The sequence below is a fragment of the Oncorhynchus mykiss genome, chromosome 9, assembly GCF_057628025.1.
Source record: "Oncorhynchus mykiss isolate SJ-2025 chromosome 9, ASM5762802v1, whole genome shotgun sequence".
Lineage (NCBI taxonomy): Eukaryota > Metazoa > Chordata > Actinopteri > Salmoniformes > Salmonidae > Oncorhynchus > Oncorhynchus mykiss.
In genome coordinates this window covers 7,756,096-7,769,592 of record NC_143030.1, presented here as the reverse complement: position 1 = coordinate 7,769,592, position 13,497 = coordinate 7,756,096, and the positions used below count along the sequence as shown (strand labels likewise).

The following is a 13,497-nucleotide window of genomic DNA, read 5'->3' as shown; positions in this document are numbered from 1 at the left end:
ACATATAATAGACAAACGATACGCGAACAAAAAGTGAACGTTAAGAGTTCTATGATGGTGACGTCATAATGGGACATATAATAGACAAACGATACGCAAACAAAAAGTGAACGTTAAGAGTTCTATGATGGTGACGTCATAATGGGACATATAATAGACAAACGATACGCGAACAAAAAGTGAACGTTAAGAGTTCTATGATGGTGACGTCATAATGGGACATATAATAGACAAACGATACGCGAACAAAAAGTGAACGTTAAGAGTTCTATGATGGTGACGTCATAATGGGACATATAATAGACAAACGATACGCGAACAAAAAGTGAACGTTAAGAGTTCTATGATGGTGACGTCATAATGGGACATATAATAGACAAACGATACGCGAACAAAAAGTGAACGTTAAGAGTTCTATGATGGTGACGTCATAATGGGACATATAATAGACAAACAATACGCGAACAAAAAGTGAACGTTAAGAGTTCTATGATGGTGACGTCATAATGGGACATATAATAGACAAACGATACGCGAACAAAAAGGTGCGTTAACGTGGTGACATAATGAGCCCGTGGAAACACAACCCTCTCCTACCAGCTGTATCGTCAGTCAAACAACGGCATAGAACATTAAATGCGAGCCAAAACATGCGCGGTCCTAATACTGTACATCACACTTACAGTTAGAATTAGATAATTGCGGCGGCCACTAAATGTTTATTAGTGGTTTACTAGTGGTTAGCGCATTGGGCTTGTAGAAAGGTTGCAAGATCGAACCCTGAGCTGACAAGGTGAAAAATATGTCTTTCTGCCCCTGATCCTCGGCCGTAAATAGGAATGTGTTCTTTACTGACTTAAATAAATAAACATTTGCAGGCAGTTGGACAATCAATTTGTATTTCTATTGGCTACTTCAAAAGCTGTTTCCTTGGTCTAGTGCTGGCGATGTCCTCGTACACCTGTGTGTCTACTGCGCTTCTTACTACAAAATCCCTACAACAGTTCACAAATCAACACACACACATAATATATAACACACACATATATAGGGTCAGAGTAAAATCAAACACAAACGGAGAAAAATGTTTGTTCTTACCTGCATTCCTGGCACCTGCACCTCCATTCTCCCGTGTTCCTACCTCGACTCCACCAACTGTCGTTTCAGTCTCAGTCTTCCTCCTCCTCTCTCCCTTGTAGAGCTCTGAAATCAAACATTAACACGGAACCGAGGTTGAAAACACACAGCAGTAGAATGTCCTTCACAACAGGCGTGTTTGTACGTCGTCACCCATTCATGTCACGTTATACTTTCTTTACTTACCCAACACAGCCCTTCGCGCCCAAAGTAAACTACACAAAAACTAAACGAAAGTTCCACTTGTATTGTCTTACTCGACTATCCACGTGGGGAGGAAAAGGTTTTGACTCGTGAAACCGTGAATCCTGCTCGGTGTTGGTTCCAGACAAGTCAGTGTGGTTGTGAATACCAGCGTTATGACTCGCGGTCAGTTAGGTCACGGCACTGAGGATCCGCATGGTTCTGAACTCTCTGTTGCAGTTATCACTCTAAATAATCATTTCAATGGAGGTATTTTGCACTCAGACTGTAACAACATCACTATTATTATTACCAACATTTATGGGTACTATTTCAAAATTGAAAACGATCCGTTACTTGAATCTTTGGAAAAGCGTATTCTCCGTTGGCTAACCAAGATCCCTAATGCTTTACTTATAGTAGGTCGGGGATTTTAATATTTCTCCGAATCATTTGATTCATAGATGGCCTCCGGAACAGTCCACTTCTATGAATACAAGTTTGAGGCAGTTGATGGAAAGGTTTGATATTCTAGATATTTGGAGAGTAAAGTTTCCTAATGACGAGTCTTTCACTTGTAGTAATAAGAGTCACTCCAAACAATCACCACAGATCTGTGGTTGGTGTCTAAATGTTTTGATAAACAGGCTATTTCTGTTAACATCCTGGTCACTCCTCTTACTGGTCATATAGCTGTTTATACTGACATTACACTGTTTATCTCTGATAATGGCCTTAATGACCATATACAGTGGGGCAAAAAAGTATTTAGTCAGCCACCAATTGTGCAAGTTCTCCCACTTAAAAATATGAGAGAGGCCTGTAATTTTCATCATAGGTACACTTCAACTATGACAGACAAAATGAGAAAAAAAATCCAGAAAATCACATTGTAGGATTTTTAATGAATTTATTTGCAAATTATGGTGGAAAATAAGTATTTTTACACACTTTTGGAAGAAGTCTTTCAATGACAATTAATACAGTAATAACTTGGAGCTTTTTAAATATGAGGTTGGAAAATATTTAAGAAAATATTCTGTTCCGAGCCGCCAGAGTCTCCCGTCTGTCCCTAGCCGCCAGAGTCTCCCGTCTGTCCCTAGCCGCCAGAGTCTCCCGTCTGTCCCGAGCCGCCAGAGTCTCCCGTCTGTCCCGAGCCGCCAGAGTCTCCCGTCTGTCCCGAGCCACCAGAGTCTCCCGTCTGTCCCGAGCCGCCAAGTCTGTCCCGAGCCGCCAGTCTGTCCCGAGCCGTCAGTCTGTCCCGAGCCGCCAGAGCCTCCCGTCTGTAAGGAGCCGCCAGAGCCGCCATTCAGCCAGGAGCCGCCAGTCTGCCAGGAGCCGCCAGAGCTGCCAGTCTGCCCGGAGCCGCCAGAGCCGCCAGAGTCTCCCTCCAGTCCGGATCCGCCAGAGTCTCCCTCCAGTCCAGAGGTGCCACTCACTACAGACTCGACCATCAGTCCAGTGGCGTCCTATCATCCGTGGTCGGCGGTGAGGGTTCCCCCTCCAGAGACATTAAGTAAGGGTGAAGTGGAGCGGGGTCCACGTCCCGAGCCTGAACCGCAACCTCGGTTTTATGCCCACCCAGACCCTCCCATATAGTGTTAGCTGTGCGGCCGGGAGTCCGCACCTTTGGGGGGGGGGGGGGGGGGGGGGGGGTACTGTCACACCCTGACCTTAGTTATCTTTGTTTTCCTTGATATTTTGGTTAGGTCAGGGTGTGACATGGGTGATGTATGTGGTTTTGTCTTGTCTAGAGGTTTTGTATGTTTTATGGGTTTGTGACTAGTCTAGGTGTTTCGTGTGTCTATGGTTGCCTAGATTGGTTCTCAATTAGAGGCAGCTGTCTATCGTTGTCTCTGATTGGGAACCATATTTAGGTAGCCATATTCTGTGGGTATTTTGTGGGTGGTTGTTCCTGTGTACAGTGTTTAGTGTTCACGTTACGGGACTGTTTCGTCTTCGTTCCTTTTGTTGGTTTGTTGTTTTTGTTTAGTGTTTAAGTATTCCCATTAAATATGAATTACCATCGCGCTGCATCTTGGTCCTCCTCTCTTTATCCCGAAGACAGTCGTGACAAAATCGTACACATTGTATTAGGAATTCTGTCGTTATGAACTCATTTGAATATGGTAGGCTTCAATTACATTTTTTTGAATAATAGTTTTAAGATAAATTGGGCTAAACATTTTTTTTTAAGAATCCAACTTCAATTTTGGAATCTCATTCCTCATTATATCTTCTCCAGCTTTTGGTGACTTCCATTTTATCTTACTTTGTAACTATAATATTGATACGATTCCTACGAAATTATCTGCTTTTCATAGAAGTATTATTAGCGTGGTCGTTAATATATAAACATAATTTCCCCCCATATAGGTATTTCATTTGGAACAATAAGGACATTTTGTATAGAAACAAGCCTTTATGTTCTAAGAACTGGTTTAATAATCATATCCTAGTGGTGAATCAACTTTATAATGTAGAAGGATTGTTACTCAATTATGAGGACCTTTTATCTTGTTACAATATCCCTGTTGACACCTAGAGAGTTCATGTCATGTATTGTCATGTTGTGTGTTTCTGTCCTTTCCCTTCACCCTGTCTCCCTCTGCTGGTCGTTGTTAGGTTACCTTTTCTCCCCCTCTTTCCCCCAGCTGTGCCTTGTCTCCTAACTACCCATTCACCCCGTTTCCCACCTGTTCCCTTTTTCCCTCTGATTAGGTCTCTATATCTCTCTCTGTTTTTGTTCCTGTCCTTGTCGGATTCTTGTTTGTTGTGTTTCATGCCTGAGCCAGACTATCGTCATGTTTGCTGTAACCTTGTCCTGTCCTGTCGGAATCTGCCGGTCTATCTGAGCCTACCTATGTTTGGTTATTAAAGAAGCTCTGTTTAAGTTAGTTCGCTTTTGGGTCCTCATTCACTCACCGTAACAGAAGAATCCGACCAAGAATGGACCCAGCGACTTCGGATCCTCTCCACTCAGCCGTCGAGATCCAGGGAGCGATGCTAGGCAGACACGAGCAGGAATTGTCTGCTGCTCGACATGCCGTTGAGACCCTGGCCACCCAAGTCTCCAACCTCACAGAACAGGTTCACCATCTCCGCCTCGATCCACCGGCCACTTCCAGGGCTTTCGAATCTCCGGAGCCCAGAATCAATAACCCGCCGTGTTACTCTGGGGAGCCCACTGAATGCCGCTCGTTCCTCACCCAGTGTGATATTGTGTTTTCTCTCCAGCCCAACACTTACGCCAGGAGCACTGCTCGTGTCGCCTACGTCATATCTCTCCTTACTGGACGGGCTCGTGAGTGGGGCACGGCAATCTGGGAGGCAAGGGCTGAGTGTACTAACCAGTATCAGGACTTTAAGGAGGAGATGATACGGGTTTTTGATCGATCTGTTTTTGGGGAGGAGGCTTCCAGGGCCCTGTCTTCCCTATGTCAAGGCAATCGATCCATAACAGACTACTCTATTGAGTTTCGCACTCTTGCTGCCTCCAGTGGCTGGAACGAGCCGGCTTTGCTCGCTCGTCTTCTGGAGGGTCTCCGCGCAGAGGTAAAGGATGAGATTCTCTCCCGGGAGGTTCCTTCCAGCGTGGATTCCTTGATTGAACTCGCTATTCGCATTGAGCGACGGGTTGATCTTCGTCACCGAGCTCGTGGAAAGGAGCTCGCCTTCTCCGTTGCCCCCCTCTCCGCATCACTACCATCTTCCTCTGCCGGCTCGGGAGCTGAGCCTATGCAGCTGGGAGGTATCCGCATCTCGACTAAGGAGAGGGAACGGAGAATCACCAACCGCCTCTGTCTCTATTGCGGTTCTGCTGGTCATTTTGTCACTTCATGTCCAGTAAAAGCCAGAGCTCATCAGTAAGCGGAGGGCTACTGGTGAGCGCTACTACTCCTGTCTCTCCTTCAAGATCCTGCACTACCTTGTCGGTCCATCTACGCTGGACCGGTTCGTCAGCTTCCTGCAGTGCCTTAATAGACTCTGGGGCGGAGGGCTGTTTTATGGACGAGACCTGGGCTCGGGAACATGACATTCCTCTCAGACAGTTAAGGGAGTCCACGGCCTTGTTCGCCCTGGATGGTAGTCCTCTCCCCAGGATTCAGCGTGAGACGCTACCTTTAACCCTCACTGTTTCTGGTAATCATAGCGAAACCATTTCTTTTTTGATTTTTCGTTCACCTTTTACACCTGTTGTTTTGGGCCATCCCTGGCTAGTTTGTCATAATCCTTCCATTAATTGGTCTAGTAATTCTATCCTCTCCTGGAACGTCTCTTGTCATGTGAAATGTTTAATGTCTGCTATCCCTCCTGTTTCCTCTGTCTCTTCTTCACAGGAGGAGCCTGGTGATTTGACAGGGGTGCCGGAGGAATATCACGATCTGCGCACGGTGTTCAGTCGGTCCAGGGCCACCTCTCTTCCTCCACACCGGTCGTATGATTGTAGTATTGATCTCCTTCCGGGAACCACTCCCCCCCGGGGTAGACTATACTCTCTGTCGGCTCCCGAACGTAAGGCTCTCGAGGATTATTTGTCTGTAGCTCTTGACGCCGGTACCATAGTCCCCTCCTCCTCTCCCGCCGGAGCGGGGTTTTTTTTTGTCAAGAAGAAGGACGGGTCTCTGCGCCCCTGCATAGATTATCGAGGGCTGAATGACATAACAGTTAAGAATCGTTATCCGCTTCCTCTTATGTCCTCAGCCTTCGAGATCCTGCAGGGAGCCAGGTTTTTCACTAAGTTGGACCTTCGTAACGCTTACCATCTCGTGCGCATCAGGGAGGGGGACGAGTGGAAGACGGCGTTTAACACTCCGTTAGGGCACTTTGAATACCGGGTTCTTCCTTTCGGCCTCGCTAACGCTCCAGCTGTCTTTCAGGCATTAGTCAATGATGTCCTGAGAGACATGCTGAACATCTTTGTTTTCGTTTACCTTGACGATATCCTGATTTTTTCACCGTCACTCCAGATTCATCTTCAGCACGTTCGACGTGTCCTCCAGCGCCTTTTAGAGAATTGTCTTTTTGTGAAGGCTGAGAAGTGCACTTTTCATGCCTCCTCCGTCACATTTCTCGGTTCTGTTATTTCCGCTGAAGGCATTAAGATGGATCCCGCTAAGGTCCAAGCTGTCATTGATTGGCCCGCCCCTAAGTCACGCGTCGAGCTGCAGCGCTTTCTCGGCTTCGCGAACTTCTATCGTCGTTTCATCCGTAATTTCGGTCAGGTGGCAGCTCCTCTCACAGCCCTTACTTCTGTCAAGACGTGCTTTAAGTGGTCCGTTTCCGCCCAGGGAGCTTTTGATCTCCTCAAGAATCGTTTTACATCCGCTCCTATCCTTGTTACACCTGACGTCTCTAGACAGTTCGTTGTCGAGGTTGACGCGTCAGAGGTGGGCGTGGGAGCCATTCTTTCTCAGCGCTCCCTCTCTGACGACAAGGTCCACCCATGCGCGTATTTTTCTCATCGCCTGTCCCCGTCGGAACGTAACTATGATGTGGGAAACCGCGAACTGCTCGCCATCCGGTTAGCCCTAGGCGAATGGCGACAGTGGTTGGAGGGGGCGACCGTTCCTTTTGTCGTTTGGACTGACCATAGGAACCTTGAGTACATCCGTTCTGCCAAACGACTTAATGCGCGTCAGGCGCGTTGGGCGCTGTTTTTCGCTCGTTTCGAGTTCGTGATTTCTTATCGTCCGGGCTCTAAGAACACCAAGCCTGATGCTTTATCTCGTCTCTTCAGTTCTTCAGTAGCCTCCACTGACCCCGAGGGGATTCTCCCTGAGGGGCGTGTTGTCGGGTTGACTGTCTGGGGAATTGAGAGGCAGGTAAAGCAAGCGCTCACTCACACTCCGTCGCCGCGCGCTTGTCCTAGGAACCTTCTTTTCGTTCCCGTTCCTACTCGTCTGGCCGTTCTTCAGTGGGCTCACTCTGCCAAGTTAGCCGGCCACCCTGGCGTTCGGGGTACGCTTGCTTCCATTCGCCAGCGTTTTTGGTGGCCCACCCGGGAGCATGACACGCGTCGTTTCGTGGCTGCTTGTTCGGTCTGCGCGCAGACTAAGTCCGGTAACTCCCCTCCTGCCGGCCGTCTCAGGCCGCTTCCCATTCCCTCTCGACCGTGGTCTCACATCGCCTTAGATTTTGTCACCGGACTGCCTTCGTCAGCGGGGAAGACTGTTATTCTTACGGTTGTCGATAGGTTCTCTAAGGCGGCTCATTTCATTCCCCTTGCTAAGCTTCCTTCTGCTAAAGAGACGGCACAAATCATCATCGAGAATGTTTTCAGAATTCATGGCCTTCCGTCAGACGTCGTTTCGGACAGAGGTCCGCAATTCACGTCTCAATTTTGGAGGGAGTTTTGCCGTTTGATTGGGGCTTCCGTCAGTCTCTCTTCCGGCTTTCACCCCCAGTCTAACGGTCAAGCAGAACGGGCCAATCAGACTATTGGTCGCATCTTACGCAGTCTTTCTTTTCGCAACCCTGCGTCTTGGTCAGAACAGCTCCCCTGGGCAGAATACGCCCACAACTCGCTTCCTTCGTCTGCGACCGGGCTATCTCCTTTTCAGAGTAGCCTCGGGTACCAGCCTCCGCTGTTCTCATCTCAGTTCGCCGAGTCCAGCGTCCCCTCCGCTCAGGCTTTTGTCCAACGTTGCGAGCGCACCTGGAAGAGGGTCAGGTCTGCACTTTGCCGTTATAGGACGCAGACTGTGAGGGCTGCTAATAAGCGTAGAACTAAGAGTCCTAGATATTGTCGCGGTCAGAGAGTTTGGCTCTCCACTCAGAACCTTCCCCTTAAGACGGCTTCTCGCAAGTTGACCCCGCGGTTCATTGGTCCGTTCCGTATTTCTCGGGTCATTAATCCTGTCGCAGTTCGACTTCTTCTTCCGCGATACCTTCGTCGCGTCCACCCGGTCTTCCATGTCTCCTGTATTAAGCCCGTTCTTCGCGCCCCCGCTCGTCTTTCCCCCCCCCCCCCATCCTTGTCGAGGGCGCACCCATCTACAGGGTCCGCAGGATTTTGGACATGCGTCCTCGGGGCCGTGGTCACCAGTACCTCGTTGATTGGGAGGGGTACGGTCCTGAGGAGAGGAGTTGGGTTCCCTCTCGGGACGTGCTGGACCGTGCGCTGATCGAGGATTTCCTCCGTTGCCGCCAGGTTTCCTCCTCGAGTGCGCCAGGAGGCGCTCGGTGAGTGGGGGGGTACTGTCATGTATTGTCATGTTGTGTGTTTCTGTCCTTTCCCTTCACCCTGTCTCCCTCTGCTGGTCGTTGTTAGGTTACCTTTTCTCCCCCTCTTTCCCCCAGCTGTGCCTTGTCTCCTAACTACCCATTCACCCCGTTTCCCACCTGTTCCCTTTTTCCCTCTGATTAGGTCCCTATATCTCTCTCTGTTTTTGTTCCTGTCCTTGTCGGATTCTTGTTTGTTGTGTTTCATGCCTGAGCCAGACTATCGTCATGTTTGCTGTAACCTTGTCCTGTCCTGTCGGAATCTGCCGGTCTATCTGAGCATACCTATGTTTGGTTATTAAAGAAGCTCTGTTTAAGTTAGTTCGCTTTTGGGTCCTCATTCACTCACCGTAACAGTTCGCCATAGTCTTTGATGCTGTTACACCTAGAGAGTTCTCCATAGTCTCTGATGCTGTTACACCTAGAGAGTTCTTCATAGTCTTTGATGCTGTTACACCTAGAGAGTTCTCCATAGTCTCTGAAGCTGTAACACCCAAAGAGTTCGCCATAGTCTCTGATGCTGTTATACACCTTACCTCAGCGTCAGGTCAGTCTGTCTCTCTAACCTCAGCGTCAGGTCAGTCTGTCTCTCTAACCTCAGCGTCAGGTCAGTCTGTCTCTCTTACCTCAGGTCAGTCTGTCTCTCTTACCTCAGTGTCAGGTCAGTCTGTCTCTCTATCCTCAGCGTCAGGTTAGTCTGTCTCTCTTACCTCAGTGTCAGGTCAGTCTGTCTCTCTATCCTCAGCGTCAGGTCAGTCTGTCTCTCTAACCTCAGCGTCAGGTCAGTCTGTCTCTCTAACCTCAGCGTCAGGTCAGTCTGTCTCTCTAACCTCAGCGTCAGGTCAGTCTGTCTCTCTAACCTCAGCGTCAGGTCAGTCTGTCTCTCTTACCTCAGCGTCTGGTCAGTCTGTCTCTCTAACCTCAGCGTCAGGTCAGTCTGTCTCTCTATCCTCAGCGTCAGGTCAGTCTGTCTCTCTTACCTCAGGATCAGGTCAGTCTGTCTCTCTTACCTCACGTCAGGTCAGTCTGTCTCTCTTACCTCAGGATCAGGTCAGTCTGTCTCTCTTACCTCAGGATCAGGTCAGTCTGTCTCTCTTACCTCAGCGTCAGGTTAGTCTGTCTCTCTTACCTCAGCGTCAGGTCAGTCTGTCTCTCTAACCTCAGCGTCAGGTCAGCCTGTCTCTCTAACCTCAGCGTCAGGTCAGCCTGTCTCTCTAACCTCAGCGTCAGGTCAGTCTGTCTTTCTAACCTCAGCGTCAGGTCAGTCTGTCTCTCTATACTCAGCGTCAGGTCAGTCCGTCTCTCTTACCTCAGTGTCAGGTCAGTCTGTCTTTCTAACCTCAGCGTTAGGTCAGGCTGTATCTCTTACCTCAGCGTCAGGTCAGTCTGTCTCTCTATACTCAGCGTCAGGTCAGTCTGTCTCTCTAACCTCAGCGTCAGGTCAGTCTGTCTCTCCTGCCTCAGCGTCAGGTCAGTCTGTCTCTCTTACCTCAGTGTCAGGTCAGTCTGTCTCTCTAACCTCAGCGTCAGGTCAGTCTGTCTCTCTTACCTCAGGTCAGTCTGTCTCTCTTGCCTCAGTGTCAGGTCAGTCTGTCTCTCTATCCTCAGCGTCAGGTCAGTCTGTCTCTCTTACCTCAGTGTCAGGTCAGTCTGTCTCTCTATCCTCAGCGTCAGGTCAGTCTGTCTCTCTAACCTCAGCGTCAGGTCAGTCTGTCTCTCTAACCTCAGCGTCAGGTCAGTCTGTCTCTCTTACCTCAGCGTCAGGTCAGTCTGTCTCTCTAACCTCAGCGTCAGGTCAGTCTGTCTCTCTATCCTCAGCGTCAGGTCAGTCTGTCTCTCTTACCTCAGTGTCAGGTCAGTCTGTCTCTCTTACCTCAATGTCAGGTCAGTCTGTCTCTCTTACCTCAGGATCAGGTCTGTCTCTCTATCCTCAGTGTCAGGTCAGTCTGTCTCTCTTACCTCAGCGTCAGGTCAGTCTGTCTCTCTAACCTCAGCGTCAGGTCAGTCTGTCTCTCTATCCTCAGCGTCAGGTCAGTCTGTCTCTCTTACCTCAGGATCAGGTCAGTCTGTCTCTCTTACCTCAGCGTCAGGTTAGTCTGTCTCTCTTACCTCAGCGTCAGGTCAGTCTGTCTCTCTAACCTCAGCGTCAGGTCAGTCTGTCTCTCTAACCTCAGCGTCAGGACAGCCTGTCTCTCTTACCTCAGCGTCAGGTCAGTCTGTCTCTCCTGCCTCAGCGTCAGGTCAGTCTGTCTCTCTATACTCAGCGTCAGGTCAGTCTGTCTCTCTATACTCAGCGTCAGGTCAGTCTGTCTCTCCTGCCTCAGCGTCAGGTCAGTCTGTCTCTCTTACCTCAGCGTCAGGTCAGTCTGTCTCTCTAACCTCAGCGTCAGGTCAGTCTGTCTCTCTAACCTCAGCGTCAGGTCAGTCTGTCTCTCTTACCTCAGCGTCAGGTCAGTCTGTCTCTCCTGCCTCAGCGTCAGGTCAGTCTGTCTCTCTTACCTCAGCGTCAGGTCAGTCTGTCTCTCTATACTCAGCGTCAGGTCAGTCTGTCTCTCTTACCTCAGCGTCAGGTCAGTCTGTCTCTCTTACCTCAGCGTCAGGTCAGTCTGTCTCTCTAACCTCAGCGTCAGGTCAGTCTGTCTCTCTAACCTCAGTGTCAGGTCAGTCTGTCTCTCTGTACTCAGCGTCAGGTCAGTCTGTCTCTCTATACTCAGCGTCAGGTCAGTCTGTCTCTCTTACCTCAGCGTCAGGTCAGTCTGTCTCTATATACTCAGCGTCAGGTCAGTCTGTCTCTCTAACCTCAGTGTCAGGTCAGTCTGTCTCCCTATACTCAGCGTCAGGTCAGTCTGTCTCTCTATACTCAGCGTCAGGTCAGTCTGTCTCTCTTACCTCAGCGTCAGGTCAGTCTGTCTCTCTAACCTCAGGTCAGTCTGTCTTACCTCAGCGTCAGGTCAGTCTGTCTCTCTATCCTCAGCGTCAGATCAGTCTGTCTCTCTATACTCAGCGTCAGGTCAGTCTGTCTCTCTAACCTCAGGTCAGTCTGTCTTACCTCAGCGTCAGGTCAGTCTGTCTCTCTTACCTCAGTGTCAGGTCAGTCTGTCTCTCTAACCTCAGGTCAGTCTGTCTTACCTCAGCGTCATGTCAGTCTGTCTCTCTTACCTCAGCGTCAGGTCAGTCTGTCTCTCTTACCTCAGCGTCAGGTGTGACTTTAGCTGCCTTCCACTGAATGCAGGGAGACATTTTGTAATAATTTTTACAGCAGCTCAACCAGTGACATTTTGATGAGAAATAATAGTATTTATTGTTTGTGGACTTGGACAAAAGGGGAACATTTCCTGGTTCAAGTGTGGCTGATAGTGGGATGTAAATTCTCACAATCTGTTTTTAGTCTGCTTGTTTAGCGTAACTGAATGAAAATGTGCTAATTATCAATGATATGGATAATAGATCTAAAACACAGATGATGGAGACTAATTGGACAATCAATCAATCAATCAATCAATTGAAACCTGTCCTGTTCACTGAGCACATGGAGTGGAGGTTTGAAAACTGGAACAAGGCTGACCCCTGCTGGTGAAATGATTCTACAACACTGTATGAAAATCCTTCAGGTATGTTTAGAGACATGGTATCTTCTTGACCAGCTCCAGGTATGTTTAGAGACATGGTAGCTTCTTGACCAGCTCCAGGTATGTTTAGAGACATGGTAGCTTCTTGACCAGCTCCAGGTATGTTTAGAGACATGGTATCATCTTGACCAGCTCCAGGTATGTTTAGAGACATGGTAGCTTCTTGACCAGCTCCAGGTATGTTTAGAGACATGGTAGCTTCTTGACCAGCTCCAGGTATGTTTAGAGACATGGTATCATCTTGACGAGCTCCAGGTATGCTTAGAGACATGGTAGCTTCTTGACCAGCTCCAGGTATGTTTAGAGACATGGTAGCTTCTTGACCAGCTCCAGGTATGCTTAGAGACATGGTAGCTAGCTGGTATGCTGGACCATGGCTGGTGGGATAAATAAATACAGTAGGGGAAGAGCTGGAGCGCGTGCTACGAACGGGTGCTGCTATGGTGACCAGCGAGCTGAGACAAGACGGGGCTTTACCTAGCAAAGACTTATAGATGACCTGGAGCCAGTGAGTGAAGCGAGGGCCAGCCAACGACAGTGTACAGGTCGCAGTGGTGGGCAGTATATGGGGCTTTGGTGACAAAACGGATGGCACTGTGATAGACTGCATCCAATTTGTTGAGTAGGGTATTGGAGGCTATTTTGTAAATGACATCGCCATCCGTTTAAAATAGCGCACATGGAATCATCACCCAAAAAAGTGTTAAACAAATCAAAATATATTTTATATTTGAGATACTTTAAAGTAGCCACCCTTTGTCTTGATGACAGCTTTGCACACTCTTGGCATTCTCTCAACCAGTTTCATGAGGTAGTCACCTGGAATGCATTTCAATTAACTGTCTACTACACCTGTTGTATTCAGCTGTCGGCGCATGTGACTAATAACATTTTATTTGAGGGTTGCAGAGATGGCAGGTGCAGTGGAAGAGACACGCTAAGGGCAGGCATGTATTTCAAGTACAGAGGAAAGTCGTGTAGGGGAGGACGGCAGGAAGGCACAGAAGAGAGGAGGCTAATTTTACAAGATTAAGGGGTTGAGACCTTAAATGTGATAGGAAAGCATCCAACGGGAAAGTGTGAATGTTGCCAGGAAACAGAGACTCTGGAGCATGTATAGCTACAGTGTGTTCAGTATCAGAGGGAAAGAGAGAGGCTGAGATCTATTATGAGGGACAAGGGTATACAGGAAAGTAGTTTAAAGAGTATATTGACAAGAACGTCTTAGATATAGTCTAAAATATTTTGCTATCTTTTTTTAAGAGCAACGGGGCTGGAAGGTAGGATTTAGTTTCTCCCAGTTCCTCCACTACGGTAGGAGGCG

General features: G+C 48.6%; 1 protein-coding gene across 1 annotated transcript in view; it reads right to left on the bottom strand.

Moving 5' to 3' along the window:
- LOC110518232 (serine/threonine-protein kinase 26) overlaps nt 1–1,557 on the bottom strand; it is a 10,699-nt gene extending 9,142 nt beyond the window's left edge. The window contains exons 1-2 of the mRNA XM_090183390.1: nt 1,324–1,557; nt 1,099–1,203 (exon numbers count right to left, since the gene is read on the bottom strand). Of these exons, the coding sequence (XP_090039516.1) occupies nt 1,099–1,125 (27 nt within the window). The 5' untranslated portion in view covers nt 1,126–1,203; nt 1,324–1,557. The remainder of the gene's footprint in view (nt 1–1,098; nt 1,204–1,323) is intronic.
- Between the last annotated feature and the right edge of the window lie 11,940 nt (nt 1,558–13,497).